Consider the following 21,065-nt stretch of genomic DNA (forward strand, 5'->3'; position numbering starts at 1 on the left):
AGACTGTGAAGACTGATTTACACAATAGAATGGGAGATGAATGGATGAATGACAGTCTAGTTGTATACATTGAAAAGGACATTTTTTCTACAATTGAAAATGAGCAAATATTACAACATTTTCAACAAATGCAATCTCGTAGAATCCAATTGCCTCCTCTTGTATCGACTCGTCGACCGTCGCAGTCACAGACTTCTGTGCCAACCAGGAAATGAATCTCACCTATGGAAGAAAGGTAGACTAATCTTTCCTAAATTTCTAGTTTTTTTCTCTTGGAAGTTAGATTAAATGTTCTCAATGTTACTTTATCATGTTATGGAGAATCAGTCGAGTATTAAGTGGGACAATGGAAAGACTCTCGAGTTCTAGTATCTTGAACTCTTGGTAAACTCTAACAATATCATTTCAATCACATATTGTAAGTGTTCCGGATATGAGAATGGCATGGGAGGAATTAATGGGAGGTCAAAGGGCGTTTTGGTCTTTTGGGCTCATTAAGGGTTTGGAGTGCTTTTAAGCACTGTTCACAGAGAGAAGAAAAGGGGGGGAGTTTCGTGATTTTGGGCCGCCGCCAGCCATCAAGGAGATTTTTTCTCCTTCTCCAGCTCTTCGCCGGCGCCGACGAAGCCGCCGGCGCTCCCTTCTTCTCCTCCTCTCCTCCCTCGCCGGCAGCCTCCGCGCGCATAGCAGCCCCCCTCGCCGGCAGCCTCCGCGCGCATAGCAGCCCCCCTCGCCGGCAGCCTCCGCGCGCACAGCAGCCCTCCTCGCCGGCAGCCACTGCTGCCTTCCCCCGCATCCATAGCCGCCACCGGCAGCCAACGCTGCCTTTTCCCGCGGCCACAGTCGCCGCCGACAGCCGCATCTTCCCCATCTCGCATCTACTGCCGCTGTCTTTAGTGGATATCATCACCTTCCAGATAGCCGCAGCTCGATACTATTTGGGTTATTCCGGCCATCGCGCCGAGGTTGGGTTCGGCCATCGAGCCGAGGTTGTTCCGGCCATTGAGTCGTTGGGTTTCACTCTGTGCATCTCTTATGATTACGAGCTATCTGTGTTATCCGGCCTGCGTGCCGCGTATCGGCCTACGAGCCATTATGTCTCGGCCTACATGTCGCTTTTCGGATCCGGGACCACGACGACTTGATCATTAGCTCGACCAGCTCATCCATCCATCCGAGGGCGCCCCCCTGGGCCAGGGTACGTTCTCGTACCTTTTCTGCATTCAGTTAATTATGCTATACTATTATGCGATTATTTATATGTCTGTGGGATTCGCCTCGAGCACCGAGGTACCAGAGACCGGGGGCGACCCGGTCGCTGGATACAGGTACAGTTGACCGGAGGAGGACTTCTGACGATCTGGTCAACGTAGAGGACAGATCATCGACCGGGTCATGGGGATGCGGTCAACCTTCCAGACACGTCACACCGGCAGGTTCGTTTTCTCAGCTTCCAGACAGGATCAAATTGGCGCCGTCTGTGGGAACGCGCCTGATCTGGAACGTGAAGATGAACGACGCCGGATAGTTCTGCCATCCTCATGATCATGGTCAGTTTTTCTGTTATTTGTTCTGTCAGTTATCACTGAAGGCCCCCGAGCCGGGAGGTTTATATCCGAGCCACGGGGCGAAGGCCCCGAGCCGCTCGGAGGTTTATATCCGAGCCACGTGCCTGGCGAAGACCCCGAGCCGAGCGGCCGGAGGTTTATATCCGAGCCACGTGCTCGAGGCGAAACCCCGCCGATAGGCCGGAGGTTTATATCGAGCCACGGGCTCGGCAAGGCCCCGAGCCGCTCGGTAGGAGGTTTATATCCGAGCCACGCGCTCGACGATCGGCCGGGCTGCATACTATTATGGCAGGATGGGAAACCAAAACCCTGCGCTGTTCAGGATGATAGAGGGAGGTTATTGCCTAGGAGCGAATGCCTGAGCCGCTCGGCCAGGTACATTATAGCCGAGACTACCTCGGGGAGGATTATATGCGAGCCAAGCGCTCGATGTGAAGGCCCGAGCCGTTCGGCCGGGTATATGGTATCCGAGCCCAGCGCTCGATGTGAAGGCCCGAGCCGTTCGGCCGGGTATATGGTATCCGAGCCAAGCGCTCGATGTGAAGGCCCGAGCCGTTCGGCCGGGTATATGGTATCCGAGCCCAGCGCTCGATGTGAAGGCCCGAGCTGTTGGCTGGGTATATGGTATCCGAGCCTAGCGCTCGAGCCGTTCGGCGGGGTATATGGTATCCGAGCCAGGCTCGATGTGAAGGCCCGAGCTGTTCGGCCGGGTATATGGTATCCGAGCCCATGTGAAGGCCCGAGCTGCTCGGTATATGGTATCCGAGCCGGCGCTCGATGTGAAGGCCCGAGCTGTTCGGCCGGGTATATGGTATCCGAGCCCAGCGCTCGATGTGAGCCGTTCGGCCGGGTATATGGTATCCGAGCCCAGCGCTCGATGTGAAGGCCCGAGCCGTTCGGCCGGGTATATGGTATCCGAGCCCAGCGCTCGATGTGAAGGCCCGAGTCGTTCGGCCGGGTATATGGTGTCCGAGCCCAGCGCTCGATGTGAAGGCCCGAGCCGTTCGGCCGGGTATATGGTCTCACTTGAAGACCGACGAGCACCGTCGTTAAAAATCGAGAGTCGGACCGGCGACTATAAACCTTCCGGGCGACCGACCAAGAGTCGGGCCGCAGTCGGACCGGCGACTATAAACCTCCCGGGCGACCGACCAAGAGTCGGGCCGCAGTCGGACCGACGTGAATCCCCCGGCCTGAAGACCTTTGCACGGACCAGCATATCATATATTCTATCTCCCCCGTTCGGGGTCGAGTTATCACCGAAGGCCCCCGAGCTGATCGACCGGGAGGTTTATATCCGAGCCACAGGCTCGGAGACCGAAGGCCCCCGAGCCGATCGGCCGGGAGGTTATTATCCGAGCCAAGCGCTCGAAGCCGAAGGCCCCCGAGCCGTTCGGCCGGGAGGACCAGTATATCGGACCAGTATATCATACATCTATCTCCCCCGTTCGGGGTCGAGTAGCCATCGCGAGCATCTATCTCCCCCGTTCGGGGTCGAGCAGTCGTCGCGGCCCGGCATTTATCCGACCGATCGACATCACTGCGGTCGCACGCGCGGCATCGTCCGCCCGGCATCTATTTGACCTATCGACGTTATCGCACTCGCACGCGCGGCATCGTCCGCCCGGCATCTATCTGACCGATCGACGTCACCACGGTCGCACGCGCGGCATCGTCCGCCCGGCATCTATCTGACCGATCGACGTCACCACGGTCGCACGCGTGGCATCGTCCGCCCGGCATCTATCTGACCGATCGACGTCACCACGGTCGCATGCGCGGCATCGTCCGCCCGGCATCTATCTGACCGATCGACGTCACCGCAGTCGCACGCGCGGCATCGTCCGCCCGACATCTATACATCCGATCGGCAGCATTACGATTGTTCGCACGACAGCATTCGTCCGGCATCTGTGCATCCGATCGGCATCATTCTGATCGCTCGTTCAGCATTGCCAACTCCTCGCTACTCGACTGGCGGACCAGCATTTTATGTTCGCTCGTTGACCATTCTCGATGCTGCTCATTCAGCACGTCAGGCCAGCATTTCATGATTGACTGATCGTCATTTTCTCTGTCGCTCGTTCGGCGTTGTTCGCTCGCCGTCTACTCACTCGATCGACATCTTTCCGATCATCCGTTCGGCCACACCGCTTGATCTAGGTCGCACGCCCGGCCTCGTGCCGGTCTACTCAGCGTCCCACGTGCCGCTCGGTCGGCTGTCAGTTTATATGTCGATCACTCAGCGTGTTGTCGTTCGCTCAGTATCTTCTGCTCAGCGTCTATCCACCCGATCGGCATCACTTCGATCGTCCGGTCGGTATCTTCGTGGCTGCATACTAGGCATTGGTCCGGTTACAGATTTGATCCGCTCGGCACGAGTACTATCTCATGCGACACCATTATTATAGCGACCGGTCGCGGGAGACAGTATACTTTGGGTTCAGCGATTTGATTTTGATATCGTGAGCGGTTCCGCCCTTTGCGATAGACTTGTCCAGTCAGTCGGACTCACGCCTCCTTCGACTAGACTTGAAGGGGAGGCTTGTGTTCCGGATATGAGAATGGCATGGGAGGAATTAATGGGAGGTCAAAGGGCATTTTGGTCTTTTGGGCTCATTAAGGGTTTGGAGTGCTTTTAAGCACTGTTCACAGAGAGAAGAAAAGGGGGGGAGTTTCGTGATTTTGGGCCGCCGCCAGCCATCAAGGAGATTTTTTCTCCTTCTCCAGCTCTTCCCGGCGCTCCCTTCTTCTCCTCCTCTCCTCCCTCGGCAGGCCTCCGATAGCAGCCCCTCGCCGGCAGGCCTCACACCTCGCCGGCACCACCACGCGACAGATCCTCGCGGTAGCCTCCACCCTCTCGCCGCGCGCACAGCAACCTTCCCCCGTGGCCACAGCCGCCGCCGGCAGCCACTGCTGCCTTCCCCCGCGGCCATAGCCGCCACCGGCAGCCAACGCCTCCCCCTCTCGCATCTACTGCCGCTGTCTTTAGTGGATATCGTCATCTTCCAGATAGCCGCAGCTCGATACTATTTGGGTTATTCCGGCCATCGCGCCGAGGTTGGGTTCGGCCATCGAGCCGAGGTTGTTCCGGCCATTGAGTCGTTGGGTTTCACTCTGTGCATCTCTTATGATTACGAGCTATCTGTGTTATCCGGCCTGCGTGCCGCGTATCGGCCTACGAGCCATTATGTCTCGGCCTACATGTCGCTTTTCGGATCCGGGACCACGACGACTTGATCATTAGCTCGACCAGCTCATCCATCCATCCGAGGGCGCCCCCCTGGGCCAGGGTACGTTCTCGTACCTTTTCTGCATTCAGTTAATTATGCTATACTATTATGCGATTATTTATATGTCTGTGGGATTCGCCTCGAGCACCGAGGTACCAGAGACCGGGGGCGACCCGGTCGCTGGATACAGGTACAGTTGACCGGAGGAGGACTTCTGACGATCTGGTCAACGTAGAGGACAGATCATCGACCGGGTCATGGGGATGCGGTCAACCTTCCAGACACGTCACACCGGCAGGTTCGTTTTCTCAGCTTCCAGACAGGATCAGTAAGTATTAGTATTGTAGCCTGTTATATGGTTTAAATGAGAATCTTAAGTGTTCAATAAGATCAATTGGTTGTGGTTAACTTAATAGGCTAAATGGCTAATAGCTTTTGCATGGAGAGTGTTTTATGTTGTTAGTCATCAAGTGGGTTGCAAAATGAGATGTAGACCTATTTCTTATTGCTTCTATATTGACAGAAACATTTGCTATTAAACTGTTTTTTGTTCATCGTTGATTTCTCAAAATTCTGAACCTCTTTTTTTTGCTCTGTTCTATGCTCTCTCTCATAAAAAGTCCGTGCATATTACAATTTATGTGAGTGACGTTCATGTTTATTTGGCTGCAGTTTCTGCAGTAACGTATATTATGCAAGAGTTGGAGCCTTGGAGGGATCAGCACAGTGGAAATGAATAGACTAGAGTCTAGAGCTTAACTCCTTTGTCCGTTAGATTTCAGATTTCATATGTATAGTTTCTGCAGTATCGCATATTATGTAAGAGACTAAGAGTTGATGTAAAACTTTAATTATTAAATATTTTTATTTAGTCGTAAAAAAAATATCTGTACAATTTAGCCCCCTTGAATTTTTTTTTCTGGTTCCGCCCCTGGGAATAAGAGTGGGGAATGAGAATGAGAATCATTGATTGCCATTGTTAATGTTTGGATTATAGGAATAGGAATACAAATAAGGGAATGAATCCTTGAAATTGGGTAATAACTCATTCCCATATACCTCCCTTTCAATGAGCCATTACATTATTTTCATCAATCAAAATATTGTCTTATTCCAAAAATACCCTTGACCTAAAACTAAAATGTTCTCCCTTAATGTCAAATATCAAAATATATTTATTTATTTTTTCTTTCATGTCACTTCTCTCTCCTTGTTCTCTCTCATCATTTTTTCACACACTTTCTCTCTCCTTATCTCTCATATCACACTCTCTTTCCTCTTTTTTCATTACACTTTCTCTCTCATCATACTTTCTCTCTCCACAATCTCTTCCATCGCACTCTCTTCCTTCTTTTTTATCATACTTTCTCTCTCATCATACGTTCTCTCTCTTCAATCTCTTCCATCACACTCTTTTTTTTTTTCTCATTACACTTTTGCTCTCATCACACTTTCTCTCTCATCAATCTCTCTTGTCACACTCCCTCCTTTTTTTCCTTAACACACTTTCTCTCTCATCATACTTTCTCCCTCATCATACTTTCTCTCTCCTCAAGCTCTCCCATCACACTCAGTGTTCTTTTTTTTCTCATCACACTTTCTCTCTCATCATATTTTCTCTTTCACCATACTTTCTCTCTCATCACACTCTCTCTCCTTATTTTTTCTCATTACAATTTCTCTCTCTTCATCCTCTCCCATCATACTTTCTCTCACATCATATTTTCTCTCTCATCATGATCTCTCCTATCACACTCTCTTTTCTCATTTTTTTCTCATCACACTTTCTCTCTCTTCATTCTCTCTCATCATACTTTCTCTCTTTTTATTCTCTCTCATCACACTTTCTCTCTCATCATACTTTCTCTCTCATCATTCTCTTTCATCATATTTTTCTCTCACATTCATTTTTCTCTCACATCTAATTTTTTTTCTTATTTTCTTTTAAGGGTAAAAAAGGAAATTTTGATTTATTCCGATAGAAAATATGCAACGAACCAAACATTGCTTTTAAGAGTGATATCCATGCTCATACCCATTCCCATTCCACAATACAATGATTCCCATTCCGATTCTTATTCCTAGGAAAGAACCAAACACCCCCTAATATTTGATAGTCTTAGAGCATAGTCAAGTTAATCACCATATTCCATATAGTAAATTTGTAGAAATGAGCGAGGCTCAATTTTCGACGAAGTCGATAGAAATAATCTCTCATATAATAGTCTCTTTGATTTCTTGATTATCTCTTTAGGATCAATCATGTGAGATATCTATAACCATACGTTTCAAGTACTTAAATATTGTTTAATAGATAAAAATAGGAGAATTTATAATCCTGATCCATACATAATGATCCGGTAGTAAGAGTGGGCCCCCCCCTCTTGCAAAGTCAACGCCAAGGGGAAGTCACCGGAGCAGCCGCCCATCCGGGGAGAGTATGGTCCGACCGGACGGACGGCCGTAGACAGCCGGTCCGACCGGACTGCCGGCCGGCCGATGGAATCGAATACCCGGATGGGTCCGGCCGGCTCGCACTTATGGTGGGGAGGCACCCTGTCAAATCGGGGTTCCGACGCTCAGTTAAAAAGGTCATGGACCGAGCTGACCTTTTGATCGACCACAGTCATAAAGCACCCCTGTTTATTAGTCTCCACAAAGCACAAGTAAACAACCTCAGATGTCCGGTCGGATGTTGAGGGATCTGTCCACTCGGACGACAAGTTTGGAGCAAAGGAAAAGGCCAGAGGATTTCTTTCTCTGACAACCGGTAGGTTTCACGTGTGTGCCATGCTCTAAATCTTGTGACAGGGGATTCAACTGTCCCATCGAGGGCATGCTTTGACTGTAGCGATATGGGTCAGGTAAGCTTTCTGACAGCCGCATACCTAGGAAAGGACAAGTAAGCTTTCTGACAGCCGCATACCTAGGAAAGGACAGAGGACACGTATGCACCTCGGTACGCGTGCCCAAACCCTTCACAGCTCTATATAAAGAACCTCAGGTTTCGCCGGAGGTAAGATTTTCTACGTATTCTGAGACTTTGGGGAGCCACCTTGTTCATCGTAATTTACCTGACTTGAGCGTCGGAGGGTCGCCGCCGGGAACCCCCTTCCCGGCTCGACTTCTGTGCAGGTTAGACGGAGCATCGCGCCACCAGTGGGAGATCTACATCAGCGAGCCGGAGAGCGTCACGTGCCCAGCGTCTGTTGACTTCTGGTTCAGACAGGATCACATAACATCATTTTAAATTCATTATATTTAAATTAACATTTTCTCCAATACAATTATTAGAAAGAGGCCATAATTAACCTTGAATATTTTTTTATGAAAATATATACCTAGGGTGGCAATTTTTGACCCGACACGAAAACAAGACTCGAACCGAATACGAAAAAAATCAAGTTAGGGTTGGGTAGTTTCGGGTTCGGGTCGAAATCGGGTCGACCCAATTGACCCAATTAATAAACAGGTCGGGTTCGGGTCAACCTGAAATGACCCAATTATAACCCGCGAACCCGTTTATAATTATAAATTTAAACTAAAATTACAAATTTAAAAAAGTTAAAAAACCCTAAACATAGATATGTGCTATTGATTGCAATGTTGTTATGATTTATCATTTATGATATGGATTTTAAATTTACGTAGATAAATGTTATTTTTAATTTTTAATTTAATATGCAAAATTTCTTTATTAATTCAGGTCATGTTCGGGTCAAACGGGTTAAACGGGTCAACGGGTCAAACGGGTTAAACGGGTCAAACGGGTTGGGTTCGGGTCAAGTGAAAATAAACAGATCAGGTTCAGGTTGAATAGTTTGACTCTAATTCATAATCAGATCGGGTTCAGGTTGTCATTTTCTAACCCACCAACCCGCCAACCCGAACCAGAATCAAATTGCCACCCTTATATATACCTATTCAAATACAAACCGCACATTAAAAAAAAAAATCTGCACAAATTATAATTCTTGATGTTAATGCTTTAATTATAAGATCTACTAAATCCTATTTAGCCACTCCTTAGCAAGCGAAACAATAATATTTGATAAATTTATGATAAAAATTGATAAATTAATTTAAAAATATCATGTTTGTTTACTTGAATGTTTATTATATGTCAGGAGCAAAAAAATTTCAATTAATTAAAAAAACCATTAATTCAGAAATTCAATTTGGTTTATTTGGAAGTTTGGAAAATATCGACTGTTTCAAATTTAAATTTAAATTAGTTCGATTTTAAAATTTGAAAATAGATTAAATTAATTTGTTTATTACATAATAAAAAATATTAAGATTTTTTTATTAAATTGGTTAAGTCTTTATAAAAATTTAATTTTTTAAATTGATTAATTTGGCTACGACGAAATTACAATTCCATCTATTTGATTTTAATAACAAAATTTGATTGATTCGAAAGTTTGATTAATTCCATTATCAATAGTTCCGTTCAATTAGTCTGATTGTAATAGAATGCTCTGTTCTAAATATATGTATGGATGAACAAGATTGATTTCCTCGGGGCGGTCTAGTGCTAGACTTGATCCGACAACCCGATGCTATCTATGTTCTGATGAGCATCCTCTTAAACCCCTTCCGCTGCTCTGCTTCGGCCCGATGATGCCGCCGCAGGCTCCCCGTGGCCGTGCTCTCTCCACGCTCCTCACCCGTCGCCTCAACAAGAAGTTTCGATCTGCTCCCGCGAAACCCGCGCCGCCGAATCCCCCGGTGGCTGTGTTCGTCCACAAGATTTCCACCATCCTCCGCTCCTCGCCTTGGCACTCCGCATCCGCCGAGCTCCGCGAATTCCCCATACGATGGGACTCCTTCACCGTCAATCGCGTCCTCAAGACCCACCCACCCATGGAGAAAGCCTGGCTCTTCTTCCACTGGGCCGCCCGCCTTCCGGGTTTCAAGCACGACCGGTTCACCTACACTACCATGCTCGACATCTTCGGCGAGGCAGGGCGGATATCCTCCATGTGGCACGTATTCCGGGAGATGCAGGACAAGGGAGTGGTCCCGGACGCAGCTACCTACACCTCCGTCATGCATTGGCTCGCCAAATCCGGCGATCTGGAAGGAGCTGTGCGCTCGTGGGAGGAGATGAGGGCGACGGGGTGTCGCCCGACGCTGGTGTCCTATACTGCGTTCATGAAGATATTGTTTGACCATGGGAGGTCCGATGAGGCGGCCGGCGTCTATAGGGAGATGTTGGAGATTGGGCTCTCTCCTAATTGCCACACCTATACAGTGCTCATGGAGCACCTGGCAGGAGTTGGTGAGTCAAACTTCAAATAAAAACTCGCGAATGCTAATTCTCATTGAATTAGTTGATATATGATTACTGAAGTTGTGGATTTGGTGCTTCTTTTCCGTTCATTATTTCTCTTCCGTTAGGTTTAGCTACTGTGTGTTACCTTTTTCTCCAGCCTTCTACCATATACCAATTAAACTGAATCCAGGAATAGTTGGTGGATGAATGGTAGTGTAGCTGTGTCATGAACAAAGATTATTCTTGGCAAATGAAATATATGTGCTAGGAAGATAAGAAAGCTAGCATTTGAAGAAATGAAATGTGTAGATGACCCAAATGTGGAAGGGAAAGAAATTGAATTGAACTTTTGAAATTTCTATGAAGGTGTTTATTTTTTAACATTGGAATATTGAGAGGGAAGCGCATTAATGTACATACGGCAGTAACTGCAGTTTGAAGCTCTTTGAGTGTGAAAATTTTATGATATACCGGAAATATAACACTGACAACTATTTTAGTTAGCTTGCTAGAGATTTGTGTTCTAGGAAATATCACATTTTCTTTGGTTTGAGAACAATTTTGGAAGCATTGGTTTGTTATGCAATTTGTATGCTTCCAACAATGTGTCTTATTTGCATGTTGTAATGTATACTTGATTAGGTTAAGATAACATGGAAATGTATCTAATAGGCATTGGATTTTAATTGCAGAATGAGCCTATTTATTATGTGAAATATTACTACCTACTGTGTGATTTGGCAATCAGGAGTTTCTGGGTAGGAAACTTAGCAAATACAGCAAAAAAAATTTGACAAACAGGAAAGCTGAAGGAAATCGCCAATGGCGATTAACAGGTGTGATTGATTTGGTTCTTTTTTTGTTTCAATTTTGGATGCCCGCCTCTATTTGCAATGTTCACATTATTGGTGATGAAGAGGAGTGCAAAAAGAGTGTGGGAAGGAGCTCTTTATTTATTTTTACAAAAAATATTTCTTTTTCACCAATGTACTCGCCCTTCAGCTCTCGAAAATTATAGTAGTGCATGTGCCCTGCTGTGCCCACTAGTTCTAGGAGAAGTTTCTAGTTTATTAGTACATTCTGTTACTAAGGTCAGCATGTTTGCTCCTCAGGTAAATTTAAGGCTGTCCTTGAGATAATGAGTGAAATGCAAGAGGCAGGAATTGTACCTGATAAAGCTGCATGCAATATTCTCATTCAGAAGTGTGCCAAAGCTGGAGAAACACTGGTAATGAGACAAATTCTCCAGCAAATGAAGCAACACTCAATAGTTCTTCGCCATGCGGTATTTATGGAAGCACTAGAAGCTTTGAGACTGAAAAATCAATGTGATCATCTTCTTCGAGAAGTGAACCCTCATCTTTCGTTTGAAGGCTGTGAAGAGGACTTAGACAATCAAAGAACTCTTTCTGATACAAATTATTTGGTCGATAGGTCCATAATAATTAATCTTTTAGCAAACCAGAACTTTATTGCTATAGAGCACATGCTCCATGGGATGATTAGCAAGCATATAGAATTTGACACTGAGCTCATATCTACTATCATTCAAGTCAGTTGTGCATGTTACAAGCCCTCTTGTGCACTAGTAGCATTCAGACACTGTTTGCAAATTGGGACAGTTCTCAATAGAGCTGCCTACATCTCTCTTCTTGGCTTCTTCACCAGGGAGAATGCATTTCAGATGGTCTTGGAGATTGTTCATGAAATGGCCAAAACTGGCATTAACTTTGGAACATATCTTGTTTATCTCTTGATATATAGGCTTGGCTGTGCAGGGCTCTGTAGTTATGCGGAAAATATCTTTTATTCTTTGCCAATGGAGCAGAACATTATTACCTGTACAGCTCTTATGGATGCTTTTTTTCAAGCTGGTGAAACTGAGAAAGCTCTTGATCTCTACTCAAAATTAAGAACACAAAACCTTCCTATCTCATCTGGCACATATGAGGTGATGATACTTGGTCTACAAAGGTGCGGCAGATTTGCTGATGCAGAAGTTTGTAGGAAAGAGAAGAAGAAAATTCGAGGGAATAAATATTATCAAGATAAAATATCACTGGATGAAATTTTCTGTAATTTCCTTTTTGAAGGGACTCCCAGTTAGGCAGCATTTGAATTACTGAGAATAACTTGAGAAATTGAAGTCTTGAGCATTTTGTTGCTGCTATTGCTACTGACTAGAAGATATCTCCTAAGATCCATTAGGAAAGCACTCGGAACTGGATCATGTAGCAACTGGATACTATAAGGTTTCATAAACTGACAGAAACTCAAGAAGTTTCTGGCTGGAAAATCAATAAGGAACAAGTTCCAAATGAAAATAAAAAAAGAGGATGGATCTTGCATGATCAAGAGGAATGCCCAGTGGCATTGTTATGAGTCAAAAGAAATATTCAGTTGTTAGGAGATGCAACACCATTAGTTGTTTGAATTTGAAGGTTTTGATTTTCTGCACCAACTAGTAATGCATAAAAGATGCTGGTGTTATATGTGGTTTATAAATGAGATTTCCTACTCCGAGAATGAATATTTCAATCCTTGTAAAGAAGCCGAAATAGGTTACCGGTAAGTAGTGCAACAATTGTATTGGTAAATCAGATAATTTCATTCTAGTTTTGTAATAAATCTGTATCTAATTGACCAGTAAGATACAAAATTTGTTATATAGCTTTTCTCGGGCCTAATCTTCTTCAATTCTTCCTAAGTTATCATCAATCTTTCTAATTGGTCAATAGTTCAAATCTTTAAACCTCATTGTTTTTCCAATCATTGCACTTTGTTTTATATCGTTCAGCTACACTAATGGACCTGTGATTTATGAATGCCTGCTAAGTATCCATGTCATCTTAGTCAACGTGAAACAATTGTTAGATAAATGACAAATATGTAATAATCATAGAAACAGAATTAGTTTTTTTTTCACTATTAAATTTTGTAATAAATTGTTTGTGTTCTTAATAGTACACTTATGTATGGACTGGCTGTGGCACTTTCATAACCTTCAATAAGCAACTCTGGAGTGACTGAAACTCAACGAGTGACACAGAATGACAGAAATATGCATGATCTATTTGAAATGTCTGCGATAGTTTAGGTATTGTTTAGTAATTAACCCTGAATTTTCGTCTAGTGCATTCATTACATGATTTTTCTTATTTGGCTGATAATTCGTGAAACCTCTACCACCATAGTGTGTTCTTAAATTTCTTCCCTGTAATATTCTTAATTTGGTTGCTTCATCCTAATTGTGTGAGGCTTCTTGGTGCAAGTGCTAGATATATATATAAGCTTTGGTGGTGTTTACTGCTTATTTATCCAATATATAACTGAAAGCTACAACATCAATCTTTTGGTAGGTCTGTGTAGAGCACATCCAGGAATTTGGCTCGATATGTTTCTTAGTAGAGTTGTAGGGCTTGCCAAAACTATTTCCACTTAGCAGATAACGCCCTTCCGTTTAGTTGACTTTAATATAATTCTTTTTTAACCTGACTTAAACTAGCAAATTCCAAACTGGTTAACAATGGATATATTGAACAAACATTATGCTCAACTGTTTTATATAAAGGTTAAATCCAATTCAATTGGCTATCAATACAGTACGTCTACAAAATTCTCAGTAACATGTTCTATGTTGTGTAATTGTTACCACCATTTACGATTTGAAGCTGAATTTGTCACTTCATACACAGATTGCTGAATGTTTTAAGAGAACTCCATTGACCTATTTTCAATGTGTTGACAGGTTGCTGATGTTCATCTATCTACTGTTCCAGTTTGTTTCTCACACCATCTCTTCATGCTTTAAGTCTGTAAATCCATGTATTTTGTTGAGATGGTCTGGTGGTTAACGTATGAGGTGTTATCAACTTGAGGTCTGAGATTTGAATCTCGACATAGCCGAGGTAAATATCTCCCTCATGCGCCAGTCACTATTCTAAGACTAATAGCCGTCCGTGATTTCTCTTTCATATTAGTCTGGGACGAATTGGTGGGAATACTAGGAGTAAACGTATTCGCCTTTTGCTAACTTATAAATCCATGTATCTTGATCCATTTTCAATTGGGGCAACAATTTTATCTTTTAGAACAAACTTGATCCTTGGCTGCAACAAGATAATTTCTGAGTAATGATCCTCGTAGCAAATTTCTTCAGCGAATTTGCTCCGCGACTGAGGTGGCATCATTCGTGGCCAAGTCCACATAGGACAAAAAATCACAGATGATGCCTTTTGTAATTTTCCTCATTCGCGACCCGTGCCCTAACTCTCCTCCTCCCCCTCCATTTTTTCGCGATCCCTCCTCCCGTGCCCTAACTCTCCTCCTCCTCCTTCTTCGCGTTCTTCATCCCTCTCTCGAAACTTGCTCCCGTCAGCCAGCTAACATAGCGAAGGCCACAGTCCCCTTCCTTGACCTAACTCTCTTCTCCTTCCCTCGCGCTAACTCAGTTGCGCCTCCTTCTTCTTCTTCTCTTTCTCTCCCAAGGAATCAAAGCCCTCTATTTCGTAAATTTTCTTTGCCATGATTTCTTCGCCTACTTTCCGGCGTTGATCTTGTCGTCAGTTTTGTGGTGGTATGTGAAATCAAGCGTTCGAGAAGGTCATCGCAGAGTACATCAAGGAGTTTGATAGCAAGTACGGACATAATTGACACTACATCTCTGCACTCCACCATGAGATTTCGTGCTTGATTAAAAAAACAACAAAATTAAAGTTCTTAAATTGTTTTCATGTTTTTGTGGTTCCACAGTGTGATTTTATTTGGGGATTTGGTTTATACATCCGTAGATTTTTAGCTTTCTAGCCTAAATAGCTCAACTATATACTATTTTTTTTATCCTTCCTCATGTAGATAGGAAATGAAACAACCTCATTGCTCATGCTCATAAGTGGATTCTTTTTTGTTGAATTTTGTTTCTGATTCCAATCAATCATGGTCTGTTGCTATGTTCTAACAACTCAAAGTTACTGATTAGGTTACAGTGCCAGTTCAATTGGACGGTATTGACTAAATAATTTGGAACCATTATTGTGATGCTAAATTGGACATATTGAAGACAATCAATTGATTTGTGGTAAGATTGAATCAGTTGAAGTTCAAAAATATAAAGAGTAAGCTCAAGAGAACTCTGATTAACATAATTTTCTCACCAGCAATGTAGTTGGATGGAGGAACAAGATCCATAGAGTCAACCAATATCAAATAATAGGACTAAATGATTTTTTGGTTCGTTTTAATATCATGTATGTTTCGTGCATCTATTTCTCGTAGGAGTTGGAATATTGCAAAAGAGTAATTCCAAGTTAACACTCCTAACTTTGAAGTTGTATGTTCAATCTCTTAATTATTAAGCCGCTATAAAACTCTCTTGCCATTTTAGTGATAAATTTTTTTAAATATTTCTCAATTGATTTAGCATACAATCTCTCTGAATGTTGTAGTTTGTTGGTTTAATATATGGATGTTATAAATTTATTTATTTTTAATCTAAGTGAAGGAATTTGTTTATTAGGTTGTTATTTCATGGCATCCTTAAGTTATAGCAGCATTGACAAATAGAAGATTCGAACCTATAACATGTAGGGACTGCGGACGAAGAATATTTATGTGTATTTATAAATCAACCAAGAATCCTGGAAAATAATATTACAAATGTGAGCAACATGGATGACAAAAGTGGGTGATGATCGATACTAGGTCATCGGGCAAAATTGAAAGTGAGCACAATGCATTTCATGGACATTATCCGGGAATAATCAATGTACCGAAATTCATTTAGATATTAGTGATGGTGAACTTGATTCTCTTAGCCATAATCCTGATTGGGTTGTTAGTTCATCCGACAAGTTAGTATTAAATAGTATTGGTGTTGTAATGTAACTACCTAAATATTTGTAATTCCGGACACAAATTTCGTTTGTTAGTTTATATCGTTAACTACTTTTGAATCTTGAATTATGTTGATGTTGTAATTGTATTAGGATAATTAGTATTGAATATTGTTGGATGATGCGAAGCATTTTGTTATATATTATTTTGTTAATTTATCTTGTTAATTAGTATCGAGTACTATGATGTTGAGTATTTTATTATTTAATACTCTTTACATTGGGACTGATCAGACTTGTGAATAGTTTCCAAGTTAACACAAATTGGGTATGAAGGAGGGAGTTGGGAACCTGATTATGTAATTGAAAGAAAAACATTTGATGGAAGTTACAAATGATTCAGAATAGTGAAACCTATTGGTGCCAAATGGTGTTGTGATTGTGATTTTTGATCGACTGCAGGTTGAATTTTAACTTCAATCAATATAGTGTCAAATGAAATCCTCTCTTCAACTAAATTCTATATGATCCAAGCTTAAATTCCTTCAAGTTTCAGTTCCTAAAACTTGAAGTTAATTCTACAATCAAAGGGAAGAAGATAATATTTCTACAGTCCTCTCCTCAATCTCTCTCTTTTTTTTAATGAACTTGGCAGTTCCCTTATTTGATCACAAAACTTGTCTCTGAGTACTATTTGATCACATCGAACTTATCTCTAAGTACGTAGGGCCTAAAATTTCAGGGCCTGCGTATCAGGCCCTATGATACGCAGGGTCTGAAATATCAGGCCCTGCGTATTTCAGGCCTTGTGATACGTAGGGCCTAATATTTCAGGCCGACGACTTCACCATCGGAGTTATTATTCTTATTCTTGTGCCTCGAAATGAAATGGAGTTTGGATACAAATTCTTCTCTTCGAGATATCAAACTTTGCCAGAGGCATGCAGAGAAGATGAGACATGTGTCCACAAATGGCTGCATATGCATGTCACAGACTGCTACTTGTCAAAAACCAAAAGGAAAAACAAAAGGAAAACAAGATGTCATATTTACACAGTAAGTTGTTCTCAATTTGATAGATTCCAACAAATTTTGTAAACATCCACAAGCATTATAAGATCAAATAAATTTGAGAAGGCACTATCCAACACCATGTCGACAATAGGGGAATCTTCTGCTCCAAAAAGAAGGTTGTTATACCAGAAACAAAACTAAGGATAAGTGAATGACATATGACAATAATAACTATGCAGCAAAAAATAATACCTTGTAACAACACCTAATATTGATCGCCCCCAAAGTCCAATACAAGAAATTTGTTTATTGTAAGTGACCACAGTTTTGAGATCATCTGTCTGATATGTAAGTCAATAAAGCCAATAGTCAGTTATTTTAGCAAGTGTTTATCAATACATACTCTCATATATCTCAACTAAACCAGTATCATACTTTTGTTTGATAGTAAATACCAATTGTTTTTATAATTAGGATCCAAAACACTTGAAACATAAACACAATTTTGTAGAAGCTAAAGGATAGTATGTTCATTCACCTTCTAGTCCTTGCCTGCACTTTTCCACGAGTCTTCCACAATCAACTCATCGACTTTCCAATCTTTATTGTTGCAAGATAGATTAGAATTTTTTTTTAAACTAGCTACAATCACATGAATCTACTTGAACAAAATAATACTACACAATTATTTTAGGTATCTATTATATGTATCACTTACCTTCTTTTCGGGCCTTTGCAACTGATTTCTTCATAATTTGTTCAATCTTATATTGTTTTCTCTTTGTGGGTGGACGACCTTGAGATCTTATTTTTAATGGAGAGTGTATTGCTTTTGCACCAGATGTAAATACTCCTTTCAGTTGTTCATCCCTTGAATGCTGAAGATCATTAACAATAAGTTTTTCCTTCGTGTCTTTCAAGATTTCCACCAACATAGAACAACTGTCGTCATTTTTTGCACCAAGTTGTTGAATCTCTTGTATTAATGGAGTGAGAATATTATACAGATGTCTTTCTCCATCACAAACATAATCATCATAGATGCTACTGATATTTTGATACCCACGCTTAATATTTTTACGTCATCGGTCCATAATATAATTCATAGAAATCTCAGTCACCTTCATTCTTATCAACACTTTGATCACATGCCTACATGAAATTCCCCGAAACTCAAATAAACGGCACACATATTTCAATTTGTAATCTAACTCCGTATAATGTACCATAAAGAAAACTTCTCTTACGGGTTCTCCATTTTTTCCCAAGATAGTTTCTACTACTTCAAATATTAAAGTGGTCTCTTCTTTCTTCAATAATGAGACATCGCAAAACATCAATCCTCTTATTTCATCTTGGAACAACTTAAAAGATGACCAAGAATAATTGGCATGGTAGAATTAAAAGAAATAAAATCCAAATGTTTTTCATTCTCAATCTTCTTCTTCCAAGCATTATCATATTGCTCAACAAATTGCTTCAAGGATGTTTTAGAATGAGCGTAGTCATAAAAAAATGCATTCATACTTTCATTTCTTTGAGATGTGGACATACCTACCCAAAAATTATCTTTAATGTATACAAGTATCCATCTATTCCGTTCTTCATGCAAAGATTTTAACCAATCATTATTTTCCAAATTAAACTCCTTAATCATTTTCAACTAATTCTCATCACACTTATCAACTGTAAGTGAGTTATAAACAATGTTTTTCAATTATTTCTTTATCATTTTGTATTGAGTATGACCACCTAATTTTGCTGGAAGCTTTTTTATGATATGCCAAAGACACAGACGATGATGCAAATTTGAAAATATCTCTTCAATTGCAATTGTCATGGCACGAGATTGGTCTGTGAATATAGCCTTTGGAGCATGTCCGAGCATACATGTCAACCAAGATTTGAACAACCATATGAAAGTTGCTGAGTCTTCGCTTGATAATAATCCACATCCCAGCCAAATAGATTGACCATGATGATTTACCCCAACAAATGGAGCAAATGACATGTCATAACTATTAGTCAAATATGTTGTATCAAAAGTCACGACATCAAAAAAGTAATCATACGCGGCCCTACATCTTGCATCTACCCAAAAAATATTTCTTATTTGAGATTCCTCATCTAAATCAAGCATATAAAAAAAGTGAGTTCCTACTTTACATGCGACAAGAATAAGTACTCAAAGTTTCAGCATCTCCATCCCCTAACTTCAATCTTCTAGCTTTTGAAATATAATTTCTACACTTTCTCTCATAAAATGTCAAATTCTCATAACCTCCAGCCTCAACTACAAATGATTGAAAACTTTTACTTAAAGTTATTCCAGCTTGATCATTTAACTCTAATTTTCTCTTTATGGCTGAATCCAATACTTTATTACATCTAAAATGTCATGACTTTCCAGGACTCAAGATATGATTATGTTCAAGGCATAGACTAGTAATCACAAAGTTCTCATCATTTCGAATAACAACATTAATATTAGCTTTGCAATTCGTCTTAGTAGAAGGTCGAGGGTATAAAATATTTTTTGCTTGAGATACTTTCCTATCATTTTTGGCACATCCAATAGAAAAATATTTTTACTTTCCATCATCTCCATTTCTACCACCAAATTTGCAAATATCGAAACCCATTCTGATCATAAGAATTATAAAAAGTACAAACTTCTTCTTCAGATGAAAATGTCATTCCAATCTCAGGAAGCTTGACTTCATTTACACTAGATGGAGATGAGTCTTGATCCCTATGGTCATTATTATCCTTTATCTCATTTGAATCAATTTTTTCTTTTTCCATGATACTTTCTTCACCTACATTTATTTTTTTTAAAAATTACAAAGCCAAAAATAAATAGAAAACAAAGACATAATCAAAAAACATGAAACAAAGTCCCTCTAAGACAAAACAAAACTAAAAAAAAAAGTATACAGACCTAAATGACCTTTAATTCTTCACCCGATTCATATAATTTGTTTGTAAATAATAGACTAATTGTAAACATACAACTAATTTACAAACAACAATAAGTCAAGGGCTTTCACACAAACATTCTACAATAGATAAACTGAGCAATGGAAAGTAATAAGGTGAAGAAAGTAATACTTGCTAGAAAGTAATAATATCAACAAGCCTTGATTGTTGAAGGTAATTTTGTTGTTTTTTTAATCAAGTAAGAAATCTCATGGTGAAATGCGGAGATGTAGTGTCAAATCTGTCTGTACTTGCTATCAAACTCCTTCTTGATGTACTTCGTGATGCCCTTCTCGAATGCCTGATTTCACACACCACCACAAAATTGACAACAAGATCAGCGCCTTGGGAAGGAGAGGGAAGAAGAAGAAGGAGGCGCAGCTGAGTTAGCGCGAGGTAAGGAGAAGAGAGTTAGGGCAGGGAAGGGGGTTGTGGGCTTCGTTGTGTTAGTTGACTGACGGGAGTAGGTTTCGGGAGAGGGATGAAGAATGCGAAGGAGGAGGAGGAGAGTTAGGGCACAGGAGGAGGGGTCGCGAAAAAACGGAGGGGGAGGAGGAGAGTTAGGGCACGGGTCACGAATGAGGAAGATTACAAAAGGCCTCATCTGTGATTTTTTGTCCTACGTGGACTTGGCCACGAATGATGTCACCTCAGTCGCGGAGCAAATTCGCTAAGAAAATTTGCTACGAGCATCATTACTCTAAAAAAAATATCTTATTATGTATCGTAGTAGTTGATATTCGAGTCTTAAATAACTGATTAGTCGTTAGAATGTTGGATTGTTGTACCATTGTTTGGAGAGCAGTGATTGGTTAGAAACATCTTAAATTCATACTCCCGTCACATATTATGCAGGATATTTTGAATTTAATTGGGTTATCGAGGATGTGATGCTAAATTGTTAATTAATTTACTAATATATTTTTAATTGTGAATTCTAATTTTCATTCATTAGTAATATAACAAAGTTCAATTTTATAAAATAAAATAAAATAAAAATAAATTAAGTTAAACTTTAACCCTCATTTCAAAAGTTAATTAATTTTATGCTCAGCTTACTTAGGTTGTAATACATACTCGCTACATATTTCTTGAGCGGCCCCCTACCGTCTTACCCTGTCACTGTACCGCCCACCGACTCTAAAAAACAAAAAAACAGACT

At 41.4% G+C, this 21,065-nt stretch overlaps 1 protein-coding gene across 1 annotated transcript; it reads left to right on the plus strand.

Annotated features, from left to right (window-relative positions):
• The first annotated feature begins 9,314 nt into the window (after nucleotides 1-9,314).
• LOC122030549 (pentatricopeptide repeat-containing protein At2g01390-like) lies at nucleotides 9,315-12,360 on the plus strand. Its single transcript, XM_042589758.1, has 2 exons — nucleotides 9,315-10,085; nucleotides 11,192-12,360. Exons 1-2 carry the CDS (start codon nucleotides 9,422-9,424, stop codon nucleotides 12,184-12,186), a joined length of 1,659 nt encoding a protein of 552 aa, XP_042445692.1. The 5' UTR covers nucleotides 9,315-9,421; the 3' UTR covers nucleotides 12,187-12,360.
• The last annotated feature ends 8,705 nt before the right edge of the window (nucleotides 12,361-21,065 follow it).

This window comes from Zingiber officinale, chromosome 10B, assembly GCF_018446385.1.
Source record: "Zingiber officinale cultivar Zhangliang chromosome 10B, Zo_v1.1, whole genome shotgun sequence".
Lineage (NCBI taxonomy): Eukaryota > Viridiplantae > Streptophyta > Magnoliopsida > Zingiberales > Zingiberaceae > Zingiber > Zingiber officinale.